At 51.3% G+C, this 16,175-nt stretch overlaps 1 protein-coding gene across 1 annotated transcript in view; it reads left to right on the top strand.

Annotated features, from left to right (window-relative positions):
• Nucleotides 1-13,677, top strand: part of LOC132575786 (kielin/chordin-like protein) — a 70,306-nt gene extending 56,629 nt beyond the window's left edge. The window contains exons 16-21 of the mRNA XM_060244476.1: nucleotides 485-657; nucleotides 2,385-2,496; nucleotides 3,316-3,417; nucleotides 4,263-4,427; nucleotides 10,338-10,644; nucleotides 13,413-13,677. Of these exons, the coding sequence (XP_060100459.1) occupies nucleotides 485-657; nucleotides 2,385-2,496; nucleotides 3,316-3,417; nucleotides 4,263-4,427; nucleotides 10,338-10,644; nucleotides 13,413-13,630 (1,077 nt within the window). The 3' untranslated portion in view covers nucleotides 13,631-13,677. The remainder of the gene's footprint in view (nucleotides 1-484; nucleotides 658-2,384; nucleotides 2,497-3,315; nucleotides 3,418-4,262; nucleotides 4,428-10,337; nucleotides 10,645-13,412) is intronic.
• Nucleotides 13,678-16,175: the final 2,498 nt, after the last annotated feature.

Below are 16,175 nucleotides of genomic sequence, written 5' to 3'. Positions count from 1 at the left end.
GTGTCAGCCTTTCCAGAGGCAGGGAGGCAGCTTTACCGCCCCTTCCGGGGCCTTAAAATTGTAAAAACTGAGGGGGGAGGAGGTGCCGCAGGGGGGCAGGGCGGGGGCCAGATTTGGTGCCCCACCCTGCCGACCCTGGGGCCGCGATGGGTGGGCCGTCCCCGGTGCCAAAAAGGTTGGGGGCCACCCCTTTAAGCTATTACTAAGAAGCTGATACTCGGTCAGCTCACCCTAAACAAGACTGCCAACTGCTCTTCAACTGTCGTTTTTTTCAACCCTCTGCTTAACATTCCATCAGCGCTCGTCCGACGGACAGGTGAACGTATTTAACACTATAATGACCGAACGTTAGACGTTGCCTGGACGTCAAATATAAACCCTCAGAATTCCGACAATAGCAAATGAGTTCGACACCACTGTGCGAGAGGAAGGAGGGGTGGGAAAGCAAACTTGATGCTCTCGTTCCCTTCCCCGTGTTTGGCAGGATGAGACCCCCGCCGTTACCCCTGGCATGTGTTGCCCGCACTGCGTGCCCCGTCCCGCTACCTGCGTGGCCTTTGGCGACCCGCACTACCACACTTTCGACGGCAAGATGGTCCACTTCCAGGGCGGCTGCACCTACATTATGGCTCAGGACTGTGACGGAGGAGATTTCAGGTGAGTCCGGCTCTCTCCCAGTGACTCTTGGGGCTGTGGTGGCACTGTGGCAGGTTGCCAGTCCCCAGGTGAGAAGCAGAGGAGACCCGTGTTCTACAAAAGAAGTCAATTTCAGTGAAATTTACAAGAATATGCTGCAGTTGCTCCATACAAAGAATTTTATAAAGATGATATTGGATTTATATCCCGCCCTCCACTCTGAAGCATCTCAGAGTGCCTCACAATCTCCCTTACTTTCCTCCCCCACAACAGACACCCTGTGAGGTAGATGAAGATATTGGGTTTATATCCCGCCCTCCACTCCAAAGAGTCCCAAAGCGGCTCACAATCTCCTTTACCTTCCTCCCCCACAACAGACACCCTGTGAGGTAGATGAAGATATTGGATTTATATCCCGCCCTCCACTCTGAAGAGTCTCAGAGGGGCTCACAATCTCCTTTCCCTTCCTCCCCCACAACAGACACCCTGTGAGGTAGATGAAGATATTGGATTTCTATCCCGCCCTCCACTCCGAAGCATCTCAGAGTGGCTCACAATCTCCTTTACCATCCTCCCCCACAACAGACACCCTGTGAGGTAGATGAAGATATTGGATTTATATCCCACCCTCCACTCCGAAGAGTCTCAGAGCGGCTCACAATCTCCTTTACCTTCCTCCCCCGCAACAGACACCCTGTGAGGTAGATGAAGATATTGGATTTATATCCCACCCTCCACTCCGAAGAGTCTCAGAGCGGCTCACAATCTCCTTTACCTTCCTCCCCCGCAACAGACACCCTGTGAGGTAGATGAAGATATTGGATTTCTATCCCGCCCTCCACTCCGAAGCATCTCAGAGTGGCTCACAATCTCCTTTACCTTCCTCCCCCGCAACAGACACCCTGTGAGGTAGATGAAGATATTGGATTTATATCCCGCCCTCCACTCCGAAGCATCTCAGAGTGGCTCACAATCTCCCTTACTTTCCTCCCCCACAACAGACACCCTGTGAGGTAGATGAAGATATTGGATTTGTATCCCGCCCTCCACTCCGAAGAGTCTCAGAGCGGCTCACAATCTCCTTTACCTTCCTCCCCCACAACAGACAGCCTGTGAGGTGGGTGGGGCTGGAGAGGGCTCTCACAGCAGCTGCCCTTTCAAGGACAACCTCTGCCAGAGCTATGGCTGACCCAAGGCCATTCCAGCAGCTGCAAGTGGAGGAGGGGGGAATCAAACCCGGTTCTCCCATAGGAGCTACAGAGCAACGCTTCCATTTTCTCCATTGGCTGAGGCTTTTCCCTTGGGGAGGAAGAGGGGAGGGATAGCTTGCTTTGCCAGGCTCTCTCAATTGCACAGCACAGTTCTGAGCCAAGCCTCTCTTCCTTCTATTGGCTGAGGCTCCTCCCCCTCCTGGTACCCTGGCGAAGGAAGGAAAGAGCCAGAGCTTCCTTTCCCCAGTTCCCAGGATCCCTTGGGAGAAATACAAAGAAAGCACCTTTAAGACCAACAAATGCTAACGTTTTAAGCATGTTTTTTTTTAAAAAAAAAAATCTTTGTGTTTGTTTGCTACCTAATGTTAAATAGGGACACATACAGCCCGACCCGACACGGCCCGGCCCAAAAAGGTCTCATTTATGTCAGATCTGGCCCTCATGAGTTTGACACCCCTGCGCTAGAGGAAATAGCTGCTTTGGAGAGTGGACTCTTTGACAATACGCCCTCCCCTCTGGCTTTTGTGCCCCACGCAGCATCCATGTGGCCAACGATGACCGCGGGCGCCAGGGTGTGTCCTGGACCAAGGAAGTGACAGTGTTGATCGGTGACACCGCCGTGCGGCTGCTGCAGGACCGGGTCGTCATGGTGAGGAGGACTGGGAGTGGCGGTTCTGGCCAAGGGAGGCTTCGGGTGGGCTCCCACGGCATCGACAGCTCCCTGGCAGGGTTGTAAGAGCTATCACAAACACCCAGGCCAGGGGGCTTGCCAAACTTGCTTTGCGCAAGAGCCACACAGAATAAACATCAGATGTTTAAGAATCACAAAACATGAACCAATATTTACACACGTCTTTATTGTAATTCTTAATACTTTATTTGACAGAAACGTAAAGTATAGGATGTATGCACTTTACAGCATGACTGTGCTAGAAGAGACTTTAAAAAAAAAAAGATGGGAATAACAGTCTCCATAAGACCAGCATAGGGAAAGGTTAAGGATTTTTTTTTTTTTTTTTGCACTAGTGGGAGAAGAAACACACGTGTACCATATAAATCACTGGCCACCATTTGCATCATTGTGCATGTCTCTTTGCCTTGACACCAAGGTTAGTAAATAAGCTTCTGCAAGAGCTTATGAAATTAAGACGGAACCCTGCGCAGCCCTCTTCGATTCCATCCCTCCTTCCAGTGGCTCCCTTGGCTCTTGCACTCTCTTTCCCCACTCTAGGTCTCCAGGTGATCTCTGTGGTAGAGGAGGAAAGTTTGCAAGCTTCCTATTTTCTCCTCCTCTGCTTCACACATGGCAGAAATAGTCGCCTACTGAAGTCCCAATGCTGATCATGCTTGCTTGAGAGCAAGCCTGCATTAAGTTCCTCCTTGACCTCCGTTTGCACGCAAGCAAACGCAGGCAGGCAATGCGCCTGTCACAAGCCAGCAGCCCGCAGATCTCCTTGCCTTTCCCCAGGTGGATTCCCAGACTGTGACCCTCCCCTTCCTGAAGGAACCTCACCTGTACGTCGAACTCAAGGCCAACACCCTCCTGCTGAACACCAACATCGGTGTGAAGGTATGGAGCACCAGGCGGATGGGTGGGATTGCAAAGGGAGGCCAGCTGGGGATAAAAGGCGCAGTGGGACTTATGTTGTTGAAGGCTTTCACAGCTGGAGTTTATTAGTTGTTGTAGATTTTCTGGGCTGTATGGCTGTGGTCTTGGCATTGTAGAACCTGACGTTTCACCAGCAGCTGTGACCGGCATCCTTGGAGGCATAACACAGAAGGCTAGATTCTTTCTGTGTCAAAGTGAGAAGAAGATGGTAGGCAGGTAATTTATATCTACTCGGGAAGGTGGGGTAGGGCTGTGTCCTGAAAAACACAAAATGCTCTACATCTTACAACAGCAGCACAGGTAAGATTACAGTTTCAACAGCCAATCCTTCTGCAAAAGAACTTCCTCAGGAAAGCTCCTCCATTAGCATGTCACAGCCTGTGAAACTCCTACAAGATAATAAAAACATAAGAGAAGCCATATTGGATCAGGCCAATGGCCCATCCAGTCTAACACACTGTCACACAGTGGCAAAAAAAACAACCCCAGATGCCATTAGGAGGTCCCTCAGTGGGGCCAGGACACTAGAAGCCCTCCCACTGTTGCCCCCCCAAAGCATCAAGAATGACTCAGCTCTACCCCACCTTCCTGATATAAATTACCTGCTTACCATCTTCTTCTCACTTTGACACAGAAAGAAAGCATCTAGCCTTCTGAGCTATACCTCTGAGGATGCCAGTCAGGTTCTACAATGCCAAGACCACAGCCATACAGCCAGGAAAATCTGCAACTAATGAACTCCGGCCATGAAGGCCTTCAACAATATAACATGTATGTCTGCTTGTCTCCCTCTCTGTCTATCCCAGGTGCTCTGGAATGGCCGCTCCCATCTGGAGGTCAGCGTTCCCGGCACCTACAAAGGCCGCACTTGTGGTCTTTGTGGCAACTTTAACAGCTACCCTCAGGATGACCTCCGGCTGCGGACCGGGCAGCTCACTCTGTCAGAAGCCGCCTTTGGCAACAGCTGGAAGGTAAGTCTGGAGGGAAGGGCAGGGATGCACGAGAACGCAGAATCTGGACTCGCATCTCCCAGCAACAGGAAGGGAAAAGGGGGTCGTAGTGGATCATACGCTGAACATGAGTCAGCAGTGTGATGCGGTGACTAAAAAGGCAAATGCGATTTTGGGCTGTAGCAACAGAAGTCTAGTGTCCAGATCATGTGATGTGATGGTATCGCTTTACTCTGCTCTGGTAAGACCTCACCTGGAGTCTTGTGTTCAGTTTTGGGCACCACATTTTAAGAAGGATCTAGACAAGCTGGAAGGGGTCCAGAGGAGGGCGACGAAGATGGTGAGGGGTCTGGAGACCAAGTCCTCTGAGGAAAGGATGAAGGAGCTGGGGATGTTTAGCCTGGAGAGGAGGCGGCTGAGAGGTGAGAGGATCACCATCTTCAAGTCCTTGAAGGGCTGTCATACAGAGGATGGTGCTGAATTGTTTTCTGTGGCCCCGGAAGGTAGGACCAGAGCCAAAGGGTTGAAATTAAATCAAAAGAGTTTCCGGCTCAACATGAGGAAGAACTTCCTGACCATTAGAGCGGTTCCTCAGTGGAACAGGCTTCCTCCTTGGGAGGTGGTGGGCTCTCCTTCCTTGGAGGTTTTTCAACAGAGGCTAGATGGCCATCTGACAGCAATGATGATCCTGTGAATTTAGGGGGAGGTGTTTGTGAGTTTCCTGCATTGTGCAGGGGGTTGGACTAGATGACCCTGGAGGTCTCTTCCATGTCTATGATTCTATGATTCTAAATCAAAAGAGTTTCCGGCTCAACATTAGGAAGAACTTCCTGATGGTTAGAGCGGTTCCTCAGTGGAACAGGCTTCCTCCTCGGGAGGTGGTGGGCTCTCCTTCCTTGGAGGTTTCTGAACAGAGGCTAGATGGCCATCTGACAGCAATGAAGATCCTGTGAATTTAGGGGCAGGTCTTTGTGAGTTTCCTGCATTGTGCAGGGGGTTGGACTAGATGACCCTAGAGGTCCCTTCCAACTCTATGATTCTATGATTCTAAGAGGCGCCAGTAAGATGGGAGGGCTCGCTTTTCCCTCTCCAGTGGGTGCATCAGGGAGATGGAAACCCCTGTGGAGCTGAAGCAGCTGGAACACATATGGTGCGTTCACACTACACTAAATAATGCATTTTACACAGGGCTGGCCCTAGGGAGCAGTCTTGCTGACCGCTGCCCCCCCCCCCCCGTGCTGCGCCGCGCCCCTCCACTCCCCCTGCCCCCTTTGCAGCACCACCTCCTCCCTCACTCACAATTTTAATGCCCGCGAACGGGTGAAGCACTGCGCTCCCAGGGCTCTTTAAAGGCCGCTGGCTCCTATGTACGGCTCCCAATCCCCAGGTGGGCGGTAAATAAGGAAACTTGTGGCGTGGAGTTCAGGCAAAGCAAGAAAAAGACCGCGCACCAAATGTTGCAATGTAAGTGCAAAACACTCTTTTGCGCAACAACTTTATCACTGTGATTCTTAAATGTCCTTCAATCTCACAGTCATATCTTATCAGTATGCAAGAACCCTTCGTGCATGCTGATAAGATATGGCTGTGAGCTGTTGCCCATGCACAGGTTCCGGGGTGTAAAAATAGCGGCCAGAGGCAGTGCAAAGGAAACACGAACTTGAACCTAGGACTCGCGTCGCTGCTGCTACACCTGTCGAATCACTCTTCAAAGAGGAACAGCCATAGGGCTATCCGCGTCTCTCAACGGAAAGACAAGAAGACAGCAGATTTTCATTCCTGGCAACATTTAAAGTTTGAGTTTCTACTAAGGAAGAAGATTTGGGGAAGAAGATTTTGGATTTATATCCCACCCTGTACTCTGAATCTCAGAGTCTCAAAGCGGCTCACAATCTCCTCTATCTTCCCCACACCCCCAACAAAAACACCCTGTGAGGTAGGTGGGGCTGAGAGTGCTTTTACAGCAGCTGCCCTTTCAAGGACAGTTTCTATGAAAGCTCTGGCTGACCCAAGGCCATTACAGCAGCTGCAAGTGGAGGAGTGGGGAATCAAACCCGGTTCTCCCAGATAAGAGAGCTCTGGCTGACCCAAGGCCATTCCAGCAGCTGCAAGTGGAGGAGTGGGGAATCAAACCTGGTTCTCCTAGATAAGAGAGGTCTGGCTGACCCAAGGCCATTCCAGCAGGTACAAGTGGAGGAGTGGGGAATCAAACCCAGTTCTCCCGGATAAGAGAGCTCTGGCTAACCCAAGGCCATCCCAGCAGCTGCAAGTGGAGGAGTGGGGAATCAAACCTGGTTCTCCTAGATAAGAGAGGTCTGGCTGACCCAAGGCCATTCCAGCAGCTGCGAGTGGAGGAGGGGGGAATCAAACCCGGTTCTCCCAGATAAGAGAGCTCTGGCTGACCAAAGGCCATCTCAACAGGTGCAAGTGGGGGAGTGGGGAATCAAACCCGGTTCTCCCAGATAAGAGAGCTCTGGCTGACCAAAGGCCATTCCAGCAGCTGCGAGTGGAGGAGGGGGGAATCAAACCCGGTTCTCCCAGATAAGAGAGCTCTGGCTGACCAAAGGCCATCTCAACAGGTGCAAGTGGGGGAGTGGGGAATCAAACCCGGTTCTCCCAGATAAGAGAGCTCTGGCTGACCAAAGGCCATCTCAACAGGTGCAAGTGGAGGAGTGGGGAATCAAACCCGGTTCTCCCAGATAAGAGAGCTCTGACTGACCCAAGGCCATCCCAGCAGCTGCAAGTGGAGGAGTGGGGAATCAAACCTGGTTCTCCCAGATAAGAGAGCTCTGGCTGACCCAAGGCCATTCCAGCAGCTGCAAGTGGAGGAGTGGGGAATCAAAGCCGGTTCTCCCAGATAAGAGAGCTCTGGCTGACCCAAGGCCATTCCAGCAGCTGCGAGTGGAGGAATGGGGAATCAAACCCGGTTCTCCCAGATAAGAGAGCTCTCGCTGACCCAAGGCCATTCCAGCAGCTGCGAGTGGAGGAGTGGGGAATCAAACCCGGTTCTCCCAGATAAGAGAGCTCTGGCTGACCCAAGGCCATTCCAGCAGCTGCGAGTGGAGGAGTGGGGAATCAAACCCGGTTCTCCCAGATAAGAGAGCTCTGGCTGACCCAAGGCCATTCCAGCAGCTGCGAGTGGAGGAGTGGGGAATCAAACCCGGTTCTTCCAGATAAGAGAGCTCTGGCTGACCCAAGGCCATCTCAACAGGTGCAAGTGGGGGAGTGGGGAATCAAACCCGGTTCTCCCAGATAAGAGTGTTTTTCTTGCTTTGCCTAATCCCCAGGTGGGGGCAGGGGATCCCCCTGTTTGGAGGCCCTCTCCCCGCTTCAGAGTCATCAGAAAGCGGGGGCTGGGGGTGGGAAATGTCTGCTAGCAACTCTATTATTCTCTGTGGAGACTTATTCCCATAGAAAATAATGGAGAATTGTTCCACAACTATCTGGGGTTCTGGGGGGGGGCTGTTTTTTTGTGTTGAAGCACCAAATTTTCAGTATTACATCCAGTGCCTTCCCCCAAACTACCCTCCACGTTTCAAAAAGATTGGACCAGGGGGTCCAATTCTATGAGCCCCAAAAGAAGGTGCCCCTATCCTTCATTATTTCCTATGGAAGGAAGGCATCTAAAAGGTGTGCGGTCCCTTTAAATGTTATGGCCAGAACTCCCTTTGGAGTTCAATTATGCTTGTCACACCCTTGCTCCTAGCTCCACCCCAAAGTCTTCTGGCTCCACCCCCAAAGTCCCCCGATATTTCTTGAATTGGACTTGGCAACCCTACGTCCTATGCCGGCCTTCCGGTGCACTCAGGACGATCAGCGCTGGGGCAGCAGTGGCAGGAAGGACAAGTGAGCCGCTGAAAGAGCAGCCATGCCACTGCCTCCTCCCCACTTCCTTCCTAGAGTGGAAAGGAAGTGGGGAGCAGGCAGCGGCATGGCTGCTTTTTCAGCAGCTCACTTGTCCTTCCCGCCGCTGCTGCCCCAGCGCTGATCGTCCTGAGTGCTCCGGAAGGCCGGCATAGGAGCCGCCGGTCTCCGTGCCGCTTTACCCGCTGATCAGCTGATTGGCAGAGGGGGCGGCCTTTAAAGAACCCCGGGAGCGCGGCGTTTCACCGCCTGCTCCTGGGCAATAAAATTTGGAGGGAGGGAGGGGGAGGCAAATAGGGATTGGCCCAGGGGGCGGGGGCCGATTTTGCCTAGTGGGCGAGCTGGCCCTGATTTTACATCTGGATTTTTGCTCTCCTTACACAGTAAAAGAAGCGGCCCCGTGGCGCAGAGTGGTAAAGCAGTTGTACTGCAGTACTGTGGTCTGAACTCCCTGCTCACGACCTGAGTTCGATCCCCGGCGGAAGCTGGGTTTTCAGGTAGCCGGCTCCAGGTTGACTCAGCCTTCCATCCTTCCGAGGTCGGTCAAATGAGTCCCCAGCTTGCAGAGGGGAAAGCGTAGATGACTGGGGAAGGCAATGGTAAACCACCCTGTAAAAAGTCTGCCGTGAAAACGTTGTGAAAGCAACGTCACCCCAGAGTCGGAAACGACTGGTGCTTGCACAGTAAAAATCCTTTCCTTACACAGTAAAAATCCGGATATAAAATGCATTATTTAATGTCGTGTGAACACACCAATCGAGTTGCTCCAGATCTCGCCAGAGCGGCCGATTCCAGTCACCGTCCCCCGGAGCAGAGTTACGCCCTTCGAACCCCATTGAAGTCAAGGAGATTAGAACGGCTTAACGCTGCAAAGGATGGCACCGAAGGTCCCTTTAGGAAAGCCATCCCTTCTGACCCTCAGGTGAGGGGATTTGCCAGGCGACAAGGATATCCGTATCGGCCTCCCTGGTAGGCCCACTGAAAGAAGAGAAGTGGTAAATAATATAACATTTAGGGTTGTTGTTATGACAATTACGGAGCCAGTGTGGTGCGATCGTTAAGACCTCCCCTGCTTTCGTTTGTTCGAAGGCGCTATTTATATTAACTGGGGATGGGGGCGGCTGATTTGTAGCATCAAATTGCTCCAGCACTCCTACCTGGCATGGGGGCCAGCACGTATTGGAACAAAACTCATGGCCATCAGGTACTTCAGAGCATCAGGAGAGCCCGTATGGTGTAGTGGTGAAGTGCGGCTCACAATCTCCTTTATCTTCCTTCCTCACAATGTAGCAGGAAAATAACGAGGTGCACACTTACTGATGGAAAACGAGGTATTTTACTATTTGGCACCAATAGCAAGGTTCATTTGAGCATCAAGGCTCCCAAAAATAATGAACCCCGCACACTTCTCAGACCATCAGCTTTAAGCAAAAGCGAGCCTGCAGCCTGGCCCCTTACACGTTATCTGATTCTCTTCCCCCCTCCCCTTTCTCCCTGGTAGTTCTCCAGTGTGTCTGCTTATCTTTATTCAACAAGGAGTTTCCTGCTATCAATACACATTTGTGACTCACACCCATTTGGGCTGCCTGGCTTCAACAGTTTAGCAAAAGCTCCTCTGAGGGCCTCCCAACAGTCACTCTAAATGTTGCATCAGACATTCTCTTTTGAAGGCACAAAACCATATTTTCATTTATTATTATTATAGGGGTATTCATTAATTATTCAGGGGTCTCCCCTTCAACAACAGACGCCCTGAGGTAGGTGGGGCTGAGAGAGCTCTGACAGAAGCGTCCCTTTTAAGGACAGCTCTGCGAGAGCTACGGCTGAATCAAGGCCCTTCCAGCAGCTGGAAGTGGAGAAGCGGGGAATCAAACCTGATTCTCCCAGAGAAGAGTCTGCGCGCTTCGCCACTACACCAAACGGGCTCTCACAGAGAGGTCCTCACAGAGAGGCCACTGGGGGAGGGGGTCTTCCCAAGACTTGGCCTCCCCCTCAGAACTGCTTCATTTGGGGGGCACAGGCTCACCCCCCCGCAAGCAGCTGCCCGCTGTCGTTTCTTTGGCACAGGTGGTCAGCGACAACACCACAGAACGTGGCGGCTGCGCCGATGGGCAGGACGTAGACCCCTGCAAAGAGACCGGCTACCGCTCCCGCAAAGAAGCCAACGCCCGCTGCAAGGCGCTGAAGCTGCCGCCGTTCGAGCGCTGCCACGCCGCCGTCCCTCCGGAGCCGTTCTTCGCCTCCTGCGTCTACGACCTGTGCGCCTGCGGGACGGCCAGTGGCGACGACTGCCTCTGCGAGGCCCTGGAAGCCTACGCCGCTCAGTGCCGCCATGCTGGGCTGGTGCTGCAGTGGCGGTCGCCCACACTCTGTGGTGAGGACCTAAGAACGTGAGGAAAGCCACCTGCAGGGCCATAAGAACGTAAGAGAAGCCATGTTGGATCAGGCCATTGGCCCCTCCAGTCTAACACACTTCTCTTGTGTTCTTCTAACAGAAGAACACAAGAGAAGCCATGTTGGATCAGGCCAGTGGCCCATCCAGTCCAACACTCTGTGTCACAAAAGAACATAAGAGAAGCCATGTTGCATCAGGCCAGTGGCCCATCCAGCCCAACACTCTGTGTCACATAAGAACACAAAAGAAGCCATGTTGGATCAGGCCAGGGGAGATGCAAAAGGAAGCAAGAGAGAGGGAAGCAGACGAGAGCCAGTTGCTCGGGGGGGGGGGGGCTGATAGGAGCACCCTGGGGGCCTGATTCAGAACCGGGGCCGCATGTTTAACACCCCTGCATTAACCCCTCATTGCCTAGTATCTAGGGTTGCCAAGTCCAATTCAAGAAATATCTGGGGACTTTGGGGGTGCAGCCAGGAGCCAGGGTGTGACAAGCATAATTGAACTCCAAGGGAGTTCTGGCCATCACATTTAAAGGGACGGCACACCTTTTCAATTCCTTCCTTCCATAGGAAATAATGAAGGATAGGGGCACCTTCTTTGGGGGCTCATAGAATTGGACCTCCTAGTCCAATGTTTCTGAAACTTGGGGGGGGGGGGTATTTGGGGGGAGAGGCTATACTGAAAATTTGGTGCCTCTACCTCAAGAAACAGGCCCCCCCTCCAGAGCCCCAGATACCCACGGCTCAATTCTCCATTATTTCCTATGGGAATAAATCTCCATGGGGAATAACAGAGTTCCCAACAGACATTTCCTCCCCTCCCCCCGCTTTCTGATGACCCTGAAGCGGGGGGAGGGCCTTCAAAGCGGGGGATCCCCTGCCCCCACCTGGGGATTGCGCAGTCCACCAAGAGAATCACGGCAATTGTCGGCAGAGAAATCCAAAGCACAAGGCTTTCCGTGAAAACCAGCCTTCGTACGACCAACAAACTCACCAAACAATTCAACAATTACAAAAGCATATATTAATTCATGAAAGACCGTGCAATTAGTCCTTAACAAAATAGGGAAGGTGTTCACCAAGAATCAATCCAGTCTTTATAGCAATCGTCGCTCAGTTCATTCCAAGGAATCCTGGTGAAATAGTTGTGCAGTTGATAAGTGTCCCTCAATCTATGCAGCCAGCAATCCAAAAGGCTGAAAAGAACAAGGTTGTATAGGAACCCTTGTTTCGCACAGGCTTCTTCGAGCTGCAGAAATCCTTTTTACATTTTCATACCCTGGGCAACAAACGCCATTCCATTACCGCATTGAAAGTGCCTGAGCGACGATTGCTATAAAGACTGCATTGATTCTTGGTGAACACCTTCCCTATTTTGTTAAGGACTAATTGTACGATCTTTCATGAACTAATATATGCTTTTGTTACTGTTGAATCCCCACCTGGGGATTGGGAACCCTACCTGGATCATGGCCCCATGCAGACATCATAACCCACCGCCCCACCCCACCCCCCAAAAAAACACGTCAGGAGGTCCATTCGCAGAATCCCAGCATGAGACAGTCAGGGTCTCAGCAAGCGTCCCCATCTTCTCTGCCTTATCTCACTCTTAGAATCATAGAGTTGGAAGGGACCTCTAGAGTCATCTAGTCCATGTTGATGCGCCCGTGTTTAAGAGGGTGGTCTTTAGTGACCACCTTGCAAGCACATTCTTATCAGTTAGCCAGCCTCCCACGGCTCATAACTTTCCTTATCTCCTCTGGCCCGTTCTGCCAGAGCATCTACCGTACCATCTCTAGTATAGAGGCACATTCATTTTACAACATTTTACAGCTTTGAGTTTTCACGCCTCAGTTTAACAGTTACAGTTTATTTTCTCCTTAACACATTTGTAGCAGCCAGCCTTGTCTTTGAAGTTACATTCATTCCTTCCATTGAAGGCCTTGAGGGCTTCCCAAGCCTCCTCTGCTGTCTGGTGCCCTCGAACATGCACCAGCTGGTCGTCTGAGACACTTAGGATGATAGTGGCTAGAGCCTTTTGATCCTGCCGGCGTGGGATCAGCGGGAGGAGCTGACACACAGTCCCATAGCCCCTCTTGCTTCAGGAAATGCTCTAGCCTCAACTACCAGGTATTGTAGTTGGTGGTGGTCAGTTTATCCACCGGCACGGTAGCTGCTGCTGTAGCCATCCTGCTCAGCCTCCAATGTTCAGCCACTGCTGGTCTCACTTCCAAGACAGCTTCTGGAGCACCTCAGCATCCTTCTTCACCACCTCTCTCAGAGCTTACAGGCGCAGCGGAAGCGTGCTGGGCCCATAACCCTGTTGATGCACCCGTGCTTAAGAGGGTGGTCTTTAGTGACGCAAAGAATGAAGGCTGCACACAGTGGTGTTAAAACCACTATATACAGTTTATTTACACCTCTCACTCTCCTTTCCAACAAAGTGCTCCGCTGCTCTCCACCTTTCATACCCCACACACAGTAAAGTGTCTTTGTACATTTATACATCCAGTACTGCCAGGTAACCAATCAGCTTCCTGCTGAGTCATGCTGACTTTGCTCTGGGCTGATGCAATCTGGCACCCAGCCACCTCCTGTCATTTAGATGATCTACCTGGCAGATCAGTTTCACTTTCCCAGCATGTGCTAGAAAACAGTCAAGGCTTTTACATATAACTGACAGTCCAATCCCCTGCATGATGCAGGACACTCACAAACTCTCGTGTCCCTTTCTCTCTCCCCCCTCAGCCGTGGGCTGCCCCCAAGACAGGGGCTACGTGTTTGACGAATGTGGACCTCCCTGCCCCAAGACCTGCTTCAACCACGCTGTGCCCCTGGGGGTGCTGGAATCCCACTGCTTCAAGGCCTGCGTGCCAGGCTGCCAGTGCCCAGCCGGGCTGGTGGAACACGAAGCTCACTGCATCCTGCCCGAAGCCTGTCCTCCCATCGTCCACGGCACCCTCTGAATCGGAACTGGGCCGCGCTGGCCTTGGAGAGCCCTCGGGTCATCGTCGAAGAGCACGCGCTCTGTCCAGAGGAAGCCGAACCAAATCAGCAAGGGTGGAAGGACGGAGTCCTGGGGAATCTCCGGTTTCTTTTAAAAAACGAGATTCTAGTCCTCGTGACCGAGGAGGAAAACTGTGGGAACTGCTTCTTTGGTGTCGAGAGAAAGTCCCAGGAGAGCCGAAAGCTTGAATCATGAAGCCAGAATAAATTATGCAACACTAAGTAAACGTATGCGCGTTGCATAATGAGGCAAAGGAGGGGGAGATCTTGGTCATAAAACGGTGCGCATGCTCTTTCATTTTTTGGCCAGAATATAAACACTCCCCTCTGGGCCCTAAAATGTCAACTGGCCTCCTTTCTCTGGGAGTTCATCAACCTGGAAGAACAGATTCAGAGCCAAATAAATAGAATTGCTTGCAGATGTACTCTGGGTTGACATTTCCAAGGCAGAGTCTCCTGTGGAAGTTTTCTTCCTTGTAGAGTGGTGAGGAGGGGAGCTAAACCTAGCTTGACGTTGAAGTGATGGAGAGGGAAGAGAAAACCCCTCTGAGCTTGTTGTTAAAGAGAAAAGGAAGGAAAAGGCTCCAAACCACAACAGAGGATAGGACTGGCCATCCCCCGGTTTGGGTCATCAGAAAGCGGGGGCGGGGGGGGGGAATGTCCACTGGGGACTCCCATTATAACCAACGGAGGCGGATTCCCATAGGGTATAAAGGAGAACTGATCCGTGGGCATCTGGTTTTTGAGGTAGAGGCACCAAATTTTCACCATAACATCCAGTGCCTCTCCTCAAAACAAAAACATTTTTTTTTTCAAAAATAGAAATAAATAAAATATTGGAAGATGATATTGGACTTCTATCCCACCCTATACTCTGAATCTCAGAGTCTCAGAGCGGTCACAATCTCCTCTAGCTTCTCCCCCCCACTCCAACAGACACCCTGTGAGGTAGGTGGGGCTGAGAGTGCTCTCCCAGAAGCTGCTTTTTCAAGGACAACTCCTACGAGAGCTAGGGCTGACCCCAAGGCCATTCCAGCAGCTGCAAGTGGAGGAGTAGGAAATCAAACCCGGTTCTCCCAGATAAGAGAGCTGTGGCTGACCCAAGGCCATTCCAGCAGCTGCAAGTGGAGGAGTGGGAAATCAAATCCGGTTCTCCCAGGTAAGAGAGCTCTGGCTGACCCAAGGCCATTCCAGCAGCTGCAAGTGGAGGAGTGGGGAATCAAACCCGGTTTTCCCAGGTAAGAGAGCTCTGGCTGACCCAAGGCCATTCCAGCAGCTGCAAGTGGAGGAGGGGGGAATCAAACTCGGTTCTCCCAGATAAGAGAGCTCTGGCTGACCCAAGGCCATTCCAGCAGCTGCAAGTGGAGGAGTGGGGAATCAAACTCGGTTCTCCCAGATAAGAGAGCTCTGGCTGACCCAAGGCCATTCCAGCAGGTGCAAGTGGAGGAGTGGGGAATCAAACCCGGTTTTCCCAGGTAAGAGAGCTCTGGCTGACCCAAGGCCATTCCAGCAGGTTCAAGTGGAGGAGTGGGGAATCAAACCCGGTTCTCTCAGATTAAGAATCCGCACACTTAACCACTACACCAAACTGGCTCTCAGGGGGTCCAATTCTTTTTAGAATTTTAAAAAGTTCTATTAGTTTCAAAAAAGTGGGGGTAGGGAATAGAGAGAATAGAAAACAAAATACTTATTAATCTTATTCTGCATAAAAATACTTTCAGAGGATACAAGGTTACATCTGCAATATTTTCTTAAAATACTTAATTGTCTCATTATCTCTAGGCTAAAGATAATCAACATTTTACTATTTTATATCATGAATCTTTTTGTTACGATATCTATTCGTTTTGACAATTCCAGTAAAGGCAATCTTGTAATACAAAATACAGGGAAAAGGGAGATATAAGTTCCCACCAGTGAATCTTAAGAGTCTTGATTATCTAGCCAGGCATAAAATTTCATCCGATATTTTCTTGCTTCTTCCTTAGATTTCCCAGACAACAGCTGGGACTGGGGGTCCAATTCTATGAGCCCCAAAAGGTGTCCCTGTCCCCCAATATTTCCAGTGGAAGGAAGGCAGTCAAAAGGAATATGAAAGCAAGACTCCCTTTGAAATTCAATCGTGCTTGTCACACTCCGGCTCCAAAGTCTCCCAGCTCCACCCCCAAAGTCCCCAGATATTTCTGGCAACCCAAGGAGAGGAAGTCTAACTCAAGAAATATCTGTGGGGACCTTGGGGGTGCAGCCAGGAGCAAGGATGTAAGAAGCACGATTGAACTTCAAAAGGCGTTCCGGCCATCACATTTAAAGGGACCCTGCTCCTTTTCAATGCCTTCTCTCTATTGGAAATCATGAAGGATAGGGGCACCTTCTTTTGGAGCTCATAGAATTGGAGCCCCTGGTCCAATCTCTTTGAAACTTGAGGGGTGTTTTGAGGAGAGGCATCAGATCCTATGCAGAAATTTGGGTGCCTCTGCCTCTAAAAACAGCGCCTGTAGAACTTCA

This window comes from Heteronotia binoei, chromosome 8 (assembly GCF_032191835.1).
Source record: "Heteronotia binoei isolate CCM8104 ecotype False Entrance Well chromosome 8, APGP_CSIRO_Hbin_v1, whole genome shotgun sequence".
Classification (NCBI taxonomy): domain Eukaryota; kingdom Metazoa; phylum Chordata; class Lepidosauria; order Squamata; family Gekkonidae; genus Heteronotia; species Heteronotia binoei.
The sequence above is the reverse complement of the archived record's forward strand: the minus strand, read 5'-3'. Positions and strand labels throughout refer to the sequence as shown.